Source organism: Lithobates pipiens, unplaced genomic scaffold (assembly GCF_037356315.1).
Source record: "Lithobates pipiens isolate NorthernLeopardFrog02 unplaced genomic scaffold, aLitPip1_a1.2 Scaffold_23, whole genome shotgun sequence".
Classification (NCBI taxonomy): Eukaryota; Metazoa; Chordata; class Amphibia; order Anura; family Ranidae; genus Lithobates; species Lithobates pipiens.
The window spans coordinates 301655247-301672672 of record NW_027507785.1 but is presented as its reverse complement, the minus strand read 5'-3'; the positions used below and the strand labels follow the sequence as shown (position 1 = coordinate 301672672).

Sequence of the window (17426 nt, the reverse complement as noted above, 5' to 3'; positions counted from 1 at the left end):
TGGTACGCAGAAGAGTCCGAGCTGACGCCCTGTGGACAAAGTCATTCAATATACCCAGCAGCCCCACCTCAGGGGTTTGAGGCACCGGGAGAGCAAGATGATCATCAAAGAATGTAAACAGGTCCGTCCAATACGCATTCAGTCCAGGACAACTCCAAAACATATGAAATAGATCAGCATTATCGTGAGTACATCTAGGACACAAGGCCTCAGTTCTCAAACCCATTCTAGCCAGTCTAGCCGGAGTATAATGCAGCTGATGAATAAACTTAAACTGAACATATTGGTCGGAAGTGCTGATAATATCCTGGAAGCAGGTTTCAGTAGTTTCCTCCCACCCCTCCTCAACCAGGGCAGGTATCAAACGCTTCCACTTCACATATGAATTGCGAAATGGGTCTGCTCCTACCCTGGAGAGGTGATCATAAAAAGTTGTAACCTGTTTAGTAAGATCCGGGTAAGACATCAGGTCCTCCATGGGGGACTCCTGAAGCTCTATGTGCAAGGAACCAAACTGCGCCCGAATGGCATGTCTAAGAAGTAGATACTTATAGAAAAATGTATGATCTATTGAGAAGGTACCCCGTAAGTTTTCAAAGGATTCAAGCTCATTTCCCTTGATGATATGGGACAAACGCAGAACATGCAGCCTAGACCACCATTGGGAGTCTGGATGCCCCTGTAGTTCAGGTATACTGGGATTGTCCCATAGCGGGGTTTGTGGTGACCTGCCCGGGGTAAAAATAGAAAGGAGCTTCTCTCCCTCTCTCCAGGCCAGTAGACCCACCTCCATAGGGGAAAATCTAGAGCATTTAGAATTTAGAGCCCTGTGCAGCACGTCATTAACGGGGCATGGAGGATTGACATGAGAGTGGCGGAGGGGGGCTGAGGGTTGGAATGCAGCCAATAATAGATATATGTCAGTTGGGAGGCAAGGAAATACTTGCCTAAGTTCGGGTGGGCCAGGCCTCCTTTCGATTTAGAGGATTGCAAAGATGTCTTGGCAAACTGCGGATGGGAGTTTTGCCAGATAAAGGAGGACACACTGGATTCTATTTTCATTAATACCTTTTTTGGGAGATAGACCGGGGCGGCTCGAAAACAATATAGAAATTTTGGGAGGAATATCATTTTAAAGATGTTAATACGACCTATTAAGTTGAGAGGGAGAGTTGCCCATGCTTGAAGTCTGTCAACCATCTGCTTTGTGATTGGGGCAATATTCAAGGCTTCATATTTGGGGAGCTCGTTATGTATCTGAATGCCCAGATACTTGAATGACTGGGACGTCTGAAGTTTAGAGGTGTTCAAGTAATCGTAGGAGCAGCGAGGGCCAATGGGAAAAAGCTATCGACTTATCCCAACCTACCCTCAGACCAGACACATCCCCAAACTCCTCAACCACCCGCATGAGACCATGGAAGGAGCTTTCCTTACCATCTAAATAAATCAAGGCATCATCTGCATACAAAGATATCTTTTCCTCCAGTAATCCTACTCGGATGCCCCCTATCCCCGAAGCCTGCCGCACCGCCAGGGCCAAGGGCTCTATGGCGATGGCGAACAGGAGCGGGGACAGGGGACACCCTTGTCTAGTCCCCCTAAACAACCGAAATGGTGACGAAACATCTCTATTAGTTCTCACCCTCGCACTCGGCTGAGCGTATAGCAAGCGGACCCATTTTGTAAATAGTGGGCCAAAGCCCACGTTAGCCATTGTCTCCCACAAAAATGACCAACGCACCGTATCAAATGCCTTTAACACATCTAAGGACAATACCAGGCTACTATGTTTATCCCTACATGCTCTATGGATATGTAGATATAATCTGCGTATGTTGTCAAAAGTGCTACGTCCAGGCATAAACCCAGCCTGATCTGGCGAGATTAATGTAAGTATAACTTTTTGCAAACAAAGAGCCAATATCTTGGCCAAAATTTTTGCGTCATGATTTAGGAGGGAGATAGGACGGTAGGACTCACATAGCAATTTGTTTTTGCCCGGCTTGGGCAAAACCACTATCAGGGCTTCATTCATGGAGTCAGGAAGAGATCCCACGTTCAAAGACGCTCTGTACGTGAGGAGTAGTTTAGGGGCTACCAGTTCAGTATAGGTCTGATACCACGCCGAAGGGATACCATCAAGGCCGGGAGCCTTCGATGGCGGTAGGGAACCTATCCCTGCCTCCACCTCCTCAAGAGTAATTTCCTGCTCAAGGAGGTCCCGCTGGGCTTCCTCCAGTCCAGGAAACACCAACGACGAGAAAAAACCCCGAAATGTAGCCTCCGATAGGGGCACTGGATCTTCATAAAGTCTGCTGTAGTATGAGGTAAATTCCTGATTTATCGCCACCGGGTCTTCAGTAGTAAAACCATTGGGCAGTTGTATGGCAGAGATGGAACTATCCAGATAATCCGTATGAGCAAGGAAGGCTAATAGCCTCCCATTCTTACCCCCGTGTTCATGTAGTTTTGCTGTCAGGTTTAGTTGTTGTAGTTTAGTCGTGTCTACAAGATGCAACTGCAAAAGCCTATGGGCATTCGTCAGTTCACCTCGAGTAGTCTCCGTCGGGTTGAGCATATGCCTACGTTTAGCCTCCTCAAGGGAACGTTCGAGATCCAGTTGTTGGGCCCTCCCCGATCGTCTATGATGCTTAATACGGGATATGTACGAACCGCGCAATACCGCCTTAAAGGCATCCCAGGTAGGACCCGCTGCCGTGGTGCCAATGTTCGTGGACCAGTAGTCTGTCATATCTGAGGGAATGGCCTCTTGTATCCCCGGCGTGGACACCCACAAGGGGCTAAGTTTCCACACCCTAAATGAGGGACAGTGCCCCAGGGAAAGGGTAACCTGCAGTAGTGAGTGATCCGACACTGTTTAAGGAGATATATTTAATTGCCCTGACGACCGGCAGGAAACTCCCGGTGGCCAGTGCATAGTCTAGTCTGGACAGAGAGCCATACGTTTTGGATTAACAGGAGAATACCTTTACCCCCGGGAACTTCCAACGCCAAATATCAACATATCCATATGTCTCACACCATTTACTAAACAATCTAGATTCGTTCCCATGGGGTTTCAACCGATCCAATTCAGGCTGTAGCACTGAGTTGAAATCCCCCACATTAAACGTAGGGCAAACAGGTAACAGTGATAACTTGGTACTCAAATCGTAGAATACCGTGGCCGTGGCTGGCGGAGGAACATAGATTGTGACCAGAATGACAGGAGTTCTCAGCACCGTGGCATGTAACACTAAAAATTGACCCCTGGGGTCCGAGATCACCTGATGACACTCAAACTGTAGCCCTTTGCGTATTAAGATGGCCACCCCACGAGCATAGTTGGAGTAAGTGGAGTGAAAGTTGTGAGCCACCAACACTTTAACGCAAGGATTTTTGAGCCCACCAGATGAGTCTCCTGAAGACAAAGAATATGCGGGTGTAGTCGTTTAATCTGCTCAAACACCAATGCACGCTTAAATTTAGAATTCAGCCACCGAACATTCCAGGAGCATATGTTTACCTCAGCCATGAGAGGGTTGGGAATAGCACACAAACGGGAACAAGCGGGTGCTGCCCGCCCAGGAACCCCAAAACAGTCCCTCGCCAGACAGCCAGAGCCACAGTACCTCCAGCGGGACAAGGTGACACATATATATACTCCCATCCATCCACACACCACACACTCCACACCCATACAACAGACAACAAATAAAGAGCTGCCAAGTAGCAGCAACAACCCTGCCCTGCTCCCACGGAAATGGAGCGGGCTTGTACCCAAAACTAGGGCCATGCGTGGGGCGCATGGCCTGATAGCCATGCAATTAACCGCAACTAGTCAACTTCACCACAATGTGGCTCAAGATCGTTCTGCCTGGAGCAGCTCCCAGGTACTCATCCAAAAAATGGAGGAGAAAAAAAGTCCCGCAACATAAAAAAATAAATCTTATCAGTCCCAACATGTTTCAATAAGAGCAGCAGAGACCCGCCTCCCTGACCAAAGGCAGTTGCAAAAAAAAAAGGGGGGGGCAAAGAAGAAAATAGAAACGATAACCATCCAGGCCAATATCCTTCAGGCAGGATCTTGAGGAGGTTGGGGTAGGGATTCCCACCATGCAAGGACGTTCTTGGGTGACTGGAAGAAAAGAACCTTCTCCTGATAGACAATGCGTAGGGTAGCTGGGAATATCATAGAATACTTCACTGCGTGTTCTCTCAGCTTTTGTTTAACAGACTGGAATTGCGCCCGTTGGTTGCGAACAGCCACAGAATAATCTGGATACAGTGACACAGCAGCATTATTGATCTTCAAGCTGCCTTTCACTCTGGCCGCCCGCAGTATAGCATCTCTGTCTCTGTAGTTCAGCAACCTAATAACCATAGTACGTGGCGGATTGCCTGCGGGGAGAGGTCTGCCTGGGACTCTGTGAGCCCGTTCTATCACAAAGCAGGGGGACAGGGTGTCACGGCCAAACTCCTGCTCAAGCCAACTTTCCAAAAAAGGCCAATGGGTCAGACCCCTCTACCCGCTCAGGAAGACCCACCAGCCTCAAGTTGTTGCGTCTGAGGCGGTTCTCGAGGTCGTCCACCTTGTTTTCCAGGGAGGCTATTTTACCCCCCACAGTATTGAGTTTAGGCCATATGGGGTCAACTGCATCCTCCAAGTCACTAATACGTTTCTCAGTCTCATCCACCCTTCCGCGTATTTTCTGAACATCCTGTCTCAGCAATGTAAAGTCACTTCTAATTTCAGCCACAGTCCCCATTAGAGCAGCATGGTTTACCTTGATGGTGTGCAGCACATCGGCAAGCGTCGGGCCCGGCCGCTCCTCTCCGCCTCCTCTCCCTCTGAGATCTGTGACTCCAGGATCGGGGGGTCCGGATGTCCCGGGGAGGACGGCGGAGAGGATTCCCCAAAGAGATCCGGCGTGGAGGCCGAAGAATCACAGAGCTCCGCGGTGGTGGTCCGGCGGCCATCTTGGCCCGAGCGCGTGTGCGCAGACATTCGCGCCGGCAGCTGCCTTCTGCGTTTGCCCATCCGCCGATATCACCTGCCAGGGAAGCGGGGGGGTCCTCCGGTGCAGTCGGTGTCTTTCGATCGGCGGTTAGTGCGGGATTAACCCAGGATGGAGCAGGATTGTAGCGGGAGAAAACGGAGCTGCTCAGAAAGACGTCCGCTCACATGACCACCTAGGCCACGCCCCCGTTTCTCAAATTTAATATAATAAAAAAAAATTATATATACACATATATATATATATATATATATATATATATATATATATATATATATATATATATACACACACACATACATACATACATATATACACACACACACACACACACACACGGTGAGGGTCCTCCGTTCCTATGCCATTTATTAATGTTAACTGCTTGCAGCCCGCCCAATGGTGGAGCGGTCTGGGACACAGTCATGACGGCGTCTCAGAACACACAATCTCGTGTGCCCACGCCTGTGTTGCTAGGATGCGGCGCAACCCCGTTCTCTATAAAGAGTCGCGTCCGCGGCTTTTTAACCATGTGATCGGCTGTGTCCAATCACAGCAGGTCACATGTAAACACGGAGATGTCGGTAATCGACGACGCTCAGCGGCATCTCCTCACAATGGACAGCTAGAGATGTAATCGGGCACTGATCATCAGTGCCCTGATTAAAATATAGTGCTGTGTCTCCGATCAGTGCCCAGTCAGTGCCCACCAGTGGCAGCAGTGCCCACCACTGCCCACAAGTGCCCATTAACGATGGCAGTCAGTGCTGGCCATCAGTGCCGCCTATCAGTACTGCCCATCAATGCCAATCACTGCTGTCAATCAATGGCCAGTGTCGTCCAGTGCCACCTATCCATGCCCACCAGTGCCGCCTATCAGTGCCACCTATCAGTGCACATAAGTGCAGCATATTCGTGCCTCCTCATCAGTGCCACCTCATCAATGCCCACCAATTCAGCCTATCAGTGCCGCATCATCAGCACACATCAGTGAAGGAGAAAAATTACAAATTACAAAATTGACTGACTGAAAACAAGTAAAAAAATAAATGTTTTTTTCAAAATGCTTGCTCTTTTTCCAAAAGAAAGCCATTTGTGTTTAGAAAATGATAAAAAATATGTTTGGGTACAGTGTAGCATGACCGCGCCAATGGTCATTCAAAATGCGACACGACTGAAAACTGAAAAACGACTTGGGCGGGAAAGGGGTGAAAGTGCCTGTAGACAAGGGGTTAAATAGCATTCTATTCCCATTCTTCAGCCACACCAACCCCACTCTGGACACGTTCCAGCTTTTCATACTGCCGGGGGAATGTGACACCTATCCCGTGCAATAATAAGATATTTCTAAAACTAAACTTTCAATGGCGCCATTAGTCAAGAAGTCAGAGGCAGTGAAATCTGAAGCGTTTTGTGGCGTTACAAACGACTAGAGGAAAAAGGAAAAGACATTTATGGTGCTAAAATATTCCTCAACCATATAAAACATTAAAAAAAGAAAATCACACAAGGAGAGGCTCCAGTCAGGGAAGGCTAATTTATCAGCATGTTAAAAGTACATGAAGAGTCTGGCTCAAGGTCTGAAGCTGGAGATCGGCTGATTTAAATCCTCTACGCAGGACCGGTAATAAAGCAACCCTGTGCCTATTTATATCTGCCAAAACTAGCAGGAGCTGTGCTTTATAAAAGAATAAACAGCCCACTGTGGTCCACAAAAACCTATAAACCTCAGCCCAAGAGCTGACATTAAAGCCCAACTCCAGGGAAACTGGGGTCTTCGGTTCGAATATCGGTCACTGTGTTATTTGCATGGAGTGTGCAAGTTCTCCCTGTGCTTGCATGGGCTTTCTTCGGATATTAAGGTTTCCTTCCACCCCTCCAAAGACCTGCTGGTGGGTTAACTAGCCTTAGTATGTGTATGAATGCATGTGAGAAAGGGACCTTAGATTGTAAGCTCCTTCACAGCAGTGACTAAGGCAAATAAATAGTATATAAAGTGCAATAAGTGTAAATTGGCAGCACTATAGAAAGATCTATAATAATAAATACAATATTATTTTTGAGATTTACACCGCCCCCTAACATATGGCACAGCCAGTGGTGGCCAGTCAATTAGGGGCACAGGGGAGCCAGTCCCCTATTCATGCGACTGCCCCTAATCTATATGCAGGGCACTAGGCCCATGGATTACAATTCGTTTTTTTTTGACGCATGTGATTAGAGCCAGAGGTTCCAATAGGCTTCAAAATAGGGTGGGCTCTGGGGGGGAAAAAGCACTGTGCTCTGAGCCCACCCAGCTGCGTGACAATAGCGACAATAGCTGCTCCCGGACAATCAGGAAGCGCACCCCCAATGCTGCAGCAGCCCCCCAATACTTACCTGAGCCCTATCTCAATTCAGCGATGTTGCACAAGAGTCTAAGCTGTCTGGGACTCTCCCTCCTCATTGTCAAAGTCAGTGAGCCAATGGAGAGAGAGAGGGGGCAGGGCCAAGCCATGGCTCTGTGTCTGAATGGACACAGAGCAGTGGCTCGGGTGCCCCCATATCAAGCTGCTTGCTGTGGAGGCACTTGGCAGGACGGAGGAGCCATGAGCACCAGCAAGGGGCCTGAGAAGAGGAGGATCTGGGCAGCTCTGTGCAAAACCAACTGCACACAGGAGGTAAGTATAACACGTTTGTTATTTTTAAATGTAAAAAAGAGACTTTAGTGTCACTTTAAAGGAGAAGTGCAGCCAAAGCTTGTTTGGCTGTACTTCCCTTGTGGATCACAGAAGTGCAGATAACTCTGCACTCCTGTGACCCATTTTCAGCTGATGCCACAGAGCTGGTCCAGGGGATCCGCCCACATGCCTGGACCAGCACCCGGCTCAGCCTCTCAGTGAGTCACAAGCTTGCAGTGTCCAGTGATCACCAAAAAACCCTGAGCAGATCTAAACTCTTGTTCCCTGTATTCAGGGCTTTCTTTTCCCTCACAGAATAGGTGCAGGAACTTCCCACTTCTAAGTCACTTCTCCATCCCCTACCCACCTCCAAGCACCGCCCCTGGTCTCCGTCCCCTACCCACCTCCAAGCACCGCCCCTGGTCTCCACCCCCTACCCACCTCCGAGCACCGTCCCTTGTCTCCACCCCCTACCCACCTCCAAGCACCGTGCCTTGTCTCCGTCCCCTACCCACCTCCAAGCACCGCCCCTGGTCTCTGTCCCCTACCCACCTCCGAGCACCGTCCCTTGTCTCCACCCCCTACCCACCTCCAAGCACCGTCCCTTGTCTCCGTCCCATACCCACCTCCGAGCACTGTCCCTCGTCTCCTACCCACCACCGAGCACCGTCCCTCGTCCCTCGTCTCCGTCCCCTACCCACCTCCGAGCACTGTCCCTCGTCTCCGTCCCCTACCCACCTCCGAGCACCGTCCCTCGTCTCCTACCCACCTCCGAGCACCGTCCCTCGTCTCCTACCCACCACCGAGCACCGTCCCTCGTCTCCGTCCCCTACCCACCTCCGAGCACCGTCCCTCGTCTCCTACCCACCACACCGAGCACCGTCCCTTGTCTCCATCCCCTACCCACCTCCGAGCACCGTCCCTCGTCTCCTACCCACCACCGAGTACCGTCCCTCGTCTCCGTCCCCTACCCACCTCCGAGCACTGTCCCTCGTCTCCGTCCCCTACCCACCTCCGAGCACCGTCCCTCGTCTCCTACCCACCACCGAGCACCGTCCCTCGTCTCCGTCCCCTACCCACCTCCGAGCACCGTCCCTCGTCTCCTACCCACCACACCGAGCACCGTCCCTCGTCTCCATCCCCTACCCACCTCCGAGCACCGTCCCTCGTCTCCTACCCACCACCGAGTACCGTCCCTCGTCTCCGTCCCCTACCCACCTCCGAGCACCATCCCTCGTCTCCATCCCCTACCCACCTCCGAGCACTGTCCCTCGTCTCCTACCCACCACCAAGCACCGTCCCTCGTGTCTGTCCCCTACCCACCTCCGAGCACTGTCCCTCGTCTCCGTCCCCTACCCACCTCCGAGCACTGTCCCTCGTCTCCGTCCCCTACCCACCTCCGAGCACTGTCCCTCGTCTCCGTCCCCTACCCACCTCCGAGCACTGTCCCTCGTCTCCGTCCCCTACCCACCTCCGAGCACCGTCCCTCGTCTGCTACCCACCACCGAGCACCGTCCCTCGTCTCCTACCCACCACCGAGCACCGTCCCTCGTCTCCGTCCCCTAACCACCTCCGAGCACCGTCTCTTGTCTCCGTCCCCTACCCACCTCCGAGCACTGTCCCTTGTCTCCGTCCCCTACCCACCTCCGAGCACTGACCCTGGTCTCCGTCCGCTACCCACCTCCGAGCACTGTCCCTTGGTTCCACCCCACCCAACTCCCAGTACTGCCTTTTTAGAGAGTACAGAACCAAGTAATATTTTGTGGTGGTAAAAAATGTGTATGGACTTTAAGGAAAACAAGAAAGGCAGAAAAATAGAACCTCTACACCCAGCAACAATTGATACCCCAGCAATATTAGACCTCACCCCAGTAACAACAGGTCCCCTCGGCAACGGCAACAGGTCCCCTTGGCAAAAATATACTTCACCAGCAACTATAAACCTCAGCAAACAATATACCCTACCGCAGCAACACTCAGCCCCACGCAGCAACACTCAGCCCCACGCAGCAACACTCAGCCCCACGCAGCAACACTCAGCCCCACGCAGCAACACTCAGCCCCACGCAGCAACACTCAGCCCCACGCAGCAACACTCAGCCCCACGCAGCAACACTCAGCCCCACGCAGCAACACTCAGCCCCATCCATGCAATAGAGAACCCCAGCAACAGTAGACCCACACACAATAATTGGTTCTTTCCAGCATCAACAGACCCTACAGCGCACCCCAGTACCCCCCTTTGCTATTACAAACATTTCATGCTGTAGGTGCAGGAACTGTGTTCCTGCTTAAAAAAAGTCATACCTGTATTTATTTCAAAGATTAATTTTTAGCTACAAGTGGTGTGCAAAAAACAAGGGCTTAGAATACAGACAAGAATATGAATATTTATGTATTGCTATGCGTAGGCAAACCGCTCTCAATGCAATAACGGATTAGGTTGTTTAGCAGAGCAAAACATGATCAAATGTTTGAAGTGTATGTCAAGGCAAAAAAATAAAAATAAAAAAACTGAAAACAGAACATATCTACAAGACAAGCACATTTCCATGTTTTATCCCTTGAAATACCCTACAGAAAAATCCCCATCACTTGTGTCGTTAGTCCTTCCATTGTCTTTTTCTAAACGACTCCAAAACTCCCACAATCTGAGATCTCTATAACAAAGGCTGATTATTTTGTAGTCCAAGATAAGAACTGGAAGGGTTTTTTTGAGATAATACAGGAGGAGTTGTGCAGAAGACAACTCAGAAATTCTGCCAATGATTTTTTCTTTTTTTTTGGTTTTGATTTTTGCTTGTACCAAACAGATATTAAAAATGCTTCCAATTGTATATTAAACAGACCAAATAAGAGATGTTCATTGTCCGGGTTGATATACATTGTAAATGCGAACATTTGTTATACGAAGGCTCCCCCTGGTGGTTATATGCATATCTTACATGAGTATATACTATGGCTGTTTTGGTCCTGAAAAAGCTGTAATTAAATAAATAAATACTTTACTTAAAGGGGAGGTCCAGCCTGGGTGAAAAAAATAAATCAAAAAATTCAGCAACTACAAATACTGCAGCTGCTCCCCATTTTTAATACTAGGGCACTTACCTGTCCAGGAAGCGCCCATGATGTCGGCACCCCAGCCAATCTTCGGATCGACTCTCAGGTGCAACCGCCACCATTCCTGATAAGGGAACCAAGCAGTGAAGCTTTTCAGCTTCACTGTTGGTTCCCCAATGCACATGCACAAAGCACGCTGTGCTTTTTAATTTGCAGATCGGCGGGGGAAGGAGGAGGATAGGGTGAACTTCAAGGAGATCAGGCTGCGGCCCGTCTCCTGGAAGTGGGGAAGGGGACCTGTCAAAAACGGGTCCCCCCTGAAAAGGTGCCAAATGTGACACAGGAGGGGAAAGGAAGCATATAAAGCGGAAGTTCCACTTTTGGGTGGACCTCCGCTTTAAATTTAAATATATAAAGTGGTTGTAAACCCTTCCATATACCAGGTGCGGTCACTAACCTCAGGTGATACACAGAGGTGAAAAATAAATAAAAAATCTTAGTACCCAAGTTGTACCTGTTTATCTGCCTCTCCTCTTCTCCACAATCATTCAAAGTCTAGAATTTATAAAGATTGCCTTAGCTTCCGGGAAGCAGGGGGAGGGGAGCTCAATTTATACTCTGCAAAGCTCAGCCGAACAAACCCAACATTTCAAACACTTCAAATTCCTAATATGTGCCCGCTGTACCATGTACTTGTAAGAAAAAGTCTGCTGTTCCCTTTGTACTGCTTTCATTATGTGAAATCCCTGGTGATCCCGCCAGTCCCTCTGCTTTACTATAAAAAGAAAAAAACTGACCACATTAGGCAAAAGAACACAGCTTGGTCAATGTTTTAGCTGTGCTGGGAACTCAGCCTGCTCTACTCCAATGATCTGAGTTGTCCCCTGACTGCCCCTGCCCCCCCCCCCCCAGCCATTCACTAGGAAGATCAGTGTGCTGCTGTTTCTCCTTCCCAGTTCTTACACACCTGAGAACAGATGGTACGTGATTCTTTTTTTTTTTTTTTTTTTAACTATTAAATATAAAATAAGCATGGAAACTTTTTGAAGACCCCGTGCATGTGTAATATATAATAAAAATTGTATACAAGCCAGCAGTTGGATTTGGTGTGAAATTTGTGCTAGAAGGGAAAATTTGGAGGGAGGAGAGTTGCATTCTAAGATCACTGAACTCTGACGCACAGATTACATTTTAGGGCTTCTTCACACCAGGTGCAGTGAGGCAACGTGCAAAATCGCACATTTTCCTGTACCGCACAAAAATGTTTTGCAAATGCGTGTAAGTATGCTCTTATTAAATAATGCAACATGTACAAAAAAAAAAAACACATGTGCTCGAATGCACCTCCTGGTGTGAATGAGCTTGAAAAGTACTGGTGAAGACTGTTTGATAATACTGTAGAAAAAATGCATTACCCACATTTTACACTAGGGGGTGCTCCAAGCTAAGGAACAGTTTGCTGCATTGCCTTTTTTATCCAGACAATTAATGCTACATGTTTGTCACCTAAAAGAGAAGTTTTTTTTTTTTTTATTTGTTTTTTTTTCCCCCAGAAAAAATCCCCCGCCTCTTCTGCACTGAGAACTGAGCAATGGAACACAGCCGAGAGGCTGAGAACAATATCAGTCCAGGCACCTGGCGGATCCAGACTTGATTGTCGGGATGATGTGGTGCCCGGAATGATTCCTGTGACATTAGCAGAGAGCAGACTTCAGCCCGCTCTCTGCTGAAAACGGGTCGCCGGAGTGCATGAACCAACTGCACTCCTGTGACCCTTAGGAGAAGCCTGGCCAAACAAGCCCAGGCTGGGCTTCTCCTTTAAAACAACAATGAACGCCTAGGGGAAGCTCAGCTCGCCCAATGGAGTCCCATGGTCCACAGTGGCCTATGTGGTGACGTCGGCCAACAGGATCGAGTGCTTCATCTTTGATGCCGGCCGACGCAAATCCAGATGTGCTTGTATTTTGGCTGTTAATGTAGGAGTGACATATTTTACAGTTTGTATGGTAGAGAGCGAGAGCGCGCGAGAGAGCGCGCGAGAGAGGGGTGCACAATGTCATAAGCCTAGACCAGTGATGACGAACCTTGGCACACCTGATGTTTTGGAACTACATTTCCCATGATGCTAACCTACACTGCAGAGTGCCAGAGCATCATGGGAAATGTAGTTCCAAAACATCTGGGGTGCCAAGGTTCACCATCACTGTACTAGACTAATGACCAGAAACAGGAAGAAACAGGAAGTGGGCTGTATAAGGGATTTACTGGCAGAAAAAAAATGTTTTACTATTCAAAGTTAAAACAACAACAAGGGCAGAAGATTTAATAAATGGAAAGATGAAAAAAAAAAAAAAAAATGACTGAAGCTTCAATTTAAGGTTTGGTCTGCTACATTCTCTCCCCTCCTGTCCAACCAGGACCAGGTTTTCTATCCAATGTATCAGCTGGAATTGTTGTTAATGTAAACCAGTATATTCTACATATATTTCTTTTGTATTTAGTGAACATATCCATTCTCTACAAACAAACTCCTGTTGAAGTGGATTTTTATCCAAGAAACGCGTTACATAGTAGGTGAGGTTGAAAAAAGAAACAAGTCCAACCAATGTGTGTGATTATATGTCAGTATTACATTGTATAGCTGTATGTTGTGGTCATTCAGGTGCTTATCTAATAGCTTCTAGAAACTATCGATGCTCCCCCACTGAGACCACCGCCTGTGGAAGGGAATTCCACAAGTTTGCCGCTCTTACAGTAAAGAACCCTCTATGTCATTTAAGGTTAAACTTCTTTTCTTCTAATTTTAATTAGGTGTGCACACTTATGCAACCACATCATTGAATTTTTTTTATTTTTACTGCCTCCATCTAAAAGATCTCCGTTACATTTTTGGAATTGGGGTTGTAATATATTGCCACCATGTTCTATCGTGAAAATACCTTTTCTCCGTGGTCTCAGGATGGGTTTTCAGTTTCACTCCACTCTCTGTGATTTCCACTTTCCGGACACTGCCGAAGAAGTCAGTGATGAGAACGGACTGCGGGTCCCTCTGGAAGAGGTCGGTTCGATGGCCCGGGGTGGACACACACAGGCTCTTAGGGCACACCTGGAACTGAAAAGAAAAAAATATATACATTTTTAACTCTACCCTAGGACAAGATTCTGCTCCTAATTCTCCCAATGGTGGCAGAGTGCAAAGTGTGAGAAATCAGCCCTGAGCTTGACAAATCAGAGTCAGGCTAACATTTTTTCAACTCCACGAGCAAGGACGTTTAAAAAAAAACATTAACCGCAAAGAAAAAAAAAAAACAATCACTAAAAGGAACACTACAGCCTTACCAAATTAAAGTTTACATTTGAGGGCTGGTTCACACCACAAAAACGCACTCCAGATCTGTTCCAGATGCTTTTCTGCATGTGCGTTTTTAATTCGTTCTGGCGTGTTTTTGATGCGTTTCCGATGTATTTCAGATGTTTTTTTCTTTTTTTTTTTCACTATACTAGGGTCCAGTGCATTTTTGATGCTTTTTTTTTTTTACTGCGTTCCAGTACAGTTCAGTGAAGGAAAAATGTTCTACTTTATTTTCTGGAACTGACCACACTGGTGTGAACTATGCCATAGGAAACCAAATAATTTACTTTCCATGATGCAGAAATAACACACACTGGACTGCATTTGGTATGAAGTGGCCCTAAATCGGATTTAAATCTGCTTATATTTTGCCTTCCCTGGCTCCCCTTCATTGAAACGCTGATACAATTTTTAAATAAAATCTAATAATTTCTATTAAAGTAATAGATTTAAATTATATTTAAATACCTTATTTTACACCTGTGATTAAATCAGTTGGCGGCTATGCTTCTCTATGCAATGCAAACAGAATATGGCTGGTGGGAGGGGCCAGCCAGGTGCTGTACATCCTGTACATGGCTTCTTGAAAATGTCACAGCACCATGCCTCAGTACTCTTCTTAAGAGCCCTCGGCCCCCGATTGTCTGGGTTAGAGGAAGCTGGTTGCCCTTTAGACATAAAATGAGGCTGGCTCCACCTGACTTGCAGCAGTTTCTATTGCACACTGTGAGAAGTTCACTGTGTGCAGTCAAATCAGAGTAAAACAACTGTGCAGGATTGAAGTTAAGCAGTTCAGCTTTACCAACTTAACAATATAACAAAATTAAACATATAGTACATACAAAGGACACTTTGTTCAGGTGGTTTGCTTTTCATTCCCCCTGCCCGCAGACCCCCACAAGCACTAGGTCAGGGTTGTGGGGAAGTAGTGCCTTTCCTCGTCATCTCACTTTACCACTTCACCCCCGGAAGAATTTACTCCCTTCCTGACCAGAGCACTTTAAGCGACGCAGTGCCGAATCGCAAAATTGACAATTGCGCGGTTGTGCGGTGGCTCCCAAACAAAATTGTCCTTTTTTCTTATAAATAGAGCTTTCTTTTGGAGGTATTTGATTACCTCTGCGGTTTTTATTTTTTGCGCTATAAACAAAAAAATGAGGGACAATTTTGAAAAAAAAAACAAAAACAATTTTTACATTTTGCTATAATTAATATCCGAGAAAAATATAAATAAAAAATATCACAATAAGCGTTTATTGATTGGTTTGCACAAAAGTTATAGCGTTTACAAAATAGGGGATAGTTTTATGGCATTTTTATTAATTATATTTTTTTACTACTAATGGCGACAATAATCGATTTTTATCGTGACTGCAACATTATGGCGGACACATCGGACAATTTTGGGACCATTGTCATTTATACAGCAATCAGTGCTATACAAATGCACAAATTCCAGTGTAAATGGCACTGGCAGTGAAGGGGTTAACCACTAGGGGGCAGATAAGGGGTTAAGTGTGTCCTGGGGAGTGTTTCTAACTGTGGGGGGTGTGGCTACATGTGACTGTCACTCATCTCTGCTCCCGATCACAGGGAGCAGAGATCAGTGACAGTGTCACTAGGCAGAACGGGGAAATGCTTGTTTACATTAGCATCTCCCCATTCTTCCTCTCCGTGAGGCGATCGCGGGAATCCCAGCAGCGATCGAGTCCGCAGGACCGGCGACCCGATTCACGGAGCTTGCCGCGGGCACACGCGAACCCACTGGCCGTCTCTTAAAAGGAAACATACAGGTACGTTAGTTAGCCTGTACAAGCCCTTCTGTCGACGTATATTGGCGTGAGGCTTTTGCCAAATGGTTAAAGTGACTGTAAAGTCTCGTTAAAACAAAAAAACACAAACATCTTATACTTGCCTACTCTGTGCAGTGGATTTGAACAGGGCAGCCCTGAGCCTCCTCTTCTTGGGTCCCTCTTCGCTGCTCCTCACCCCTCCCCCCTGTCAAGTGCCCCCACAGCAAGCAGCTTGCTATGGGGGAACCCAAGCTGAGCTGCAGCTCTGGGTGCCCATTCAGACACAGAGCTGCGGTACGGCCCCGCCCCCTCTCTCTCCCGATTGGCTAACTGACTTTGATTGACAGCCGCGGGAGCCAATGATGCTGTTGCAGTGTCTCAGCCAAATCAGGTGGGAGAGTCTGAGATGGCTGAAGGGCTCGTGGACATCGCTGAATATGGGGCTCAGGTAAGTATTAGGGGGGCTGCTGCACACAGAAGGCCTTTTATCCTAATGTATAGAATGCATTAAGATACTGCCTTTATGACCCTTATAATTAACTATTTTAATACTTATGCTTCTAGCCTTAAAGAGTAGCTCCACTTTTCTTTTCTCCTCAACAAAACAACATTCCCCTCTAGGTGATCTATGTACATTACAAGAATTCTAACAAACTTTGTTACAAATTCCTACCATTTGTTATTCCCCTGCGGGCCCTGTGCTAAGTGAGTCTAATGGGAGTGGTTTTATAATTATCAACCAGCTGCAGGTCTCTGAGGAAATCTGCTGGGCCTGCGTCCCTTTAGATGTGATTTCCTATTGGGAGTATCTCACCAAAAATTAAATTTTTTGTTGCAGGGATGCCAAAAATCTGACTTGTATCTTTGTGCAGACTTCTAAGAAAAATCGGTGAGCCAAATCACACAAGCAGGAAATGATGTTTCTGGGGGGCGTCCTGTACACATTCTGTGTACAGAACGTTTCCAGGTAGCCATATTGCATTGCATTTTCAGAAAATCACAGCGGCTGCAGATTGAAAAGGAAATGTTAATAACACTCCATTATAATGTGATGTGTGTCACAATTGTATACGCTATATATTTTTTTTTGATTGGTCCTTGTTTTTCCCCAACAAAAGTTAACCTTATTAAAGCGGAGGTCCACCCTAAAGTGGACCTTCCGCTCATCGGAACCCTCCCCCCCTCCGGTGCCACAATCGGCACCTTTCAGGGGGGAGGGGGGTGCAGTTACCTGGATAATCCAGGTAACTGCACCCACTTCTGGGATAGCTCTCTGCGGAAAGGGGCGTAACTTACGCCCCTTTCCGCAAGTGCCCGCCCCTTCCCGCAAGTGCCCCGCTGCCTGCTGGGAAACACACAGATCCCAGAGGCAGCGGGGAGCGTCCTTATTGCGCAGCGCGATTCGCGCATGCGCAGTAGGGAACCGGGAAATGAAGCCGAAAGGCTCCATTTCCTGATTCCCATACCCAAGATGGCGGCGGCAGGACCCGACAGACGACCTACAGATCGGCTTCGGGTGCCGACATCGCGGGCGCGCTGGACA

The 17426-nt window shown here is 47.7% G+C and overlaps 1 protein-coding gene across 2 annotated transcripts in view; it reads right to left on the bottom strand.

The window, feature by feature from the left end:
* PIGK (phosphatidylinositol glycan anchor biosynthesis class K) overlaps positions 1 to 17426 on the bottom strand; it is a 223210-nt gene that overhangs the window by 115441 nt on the left and 90343 nt on the right. For both annotated transcript variants that reach the window (XM_077450425.1, XM_077450426.1), the window contains exon 9: positions 13678 to 13850. In XM_077450425.1, the coding sequence (XP_077306551.1) occupies positions 13678 to 13850 (173 nt within the window). The remainder of the gene's footprint in view (positions 1 to 13677; positions 13851 to 17426) is intronic.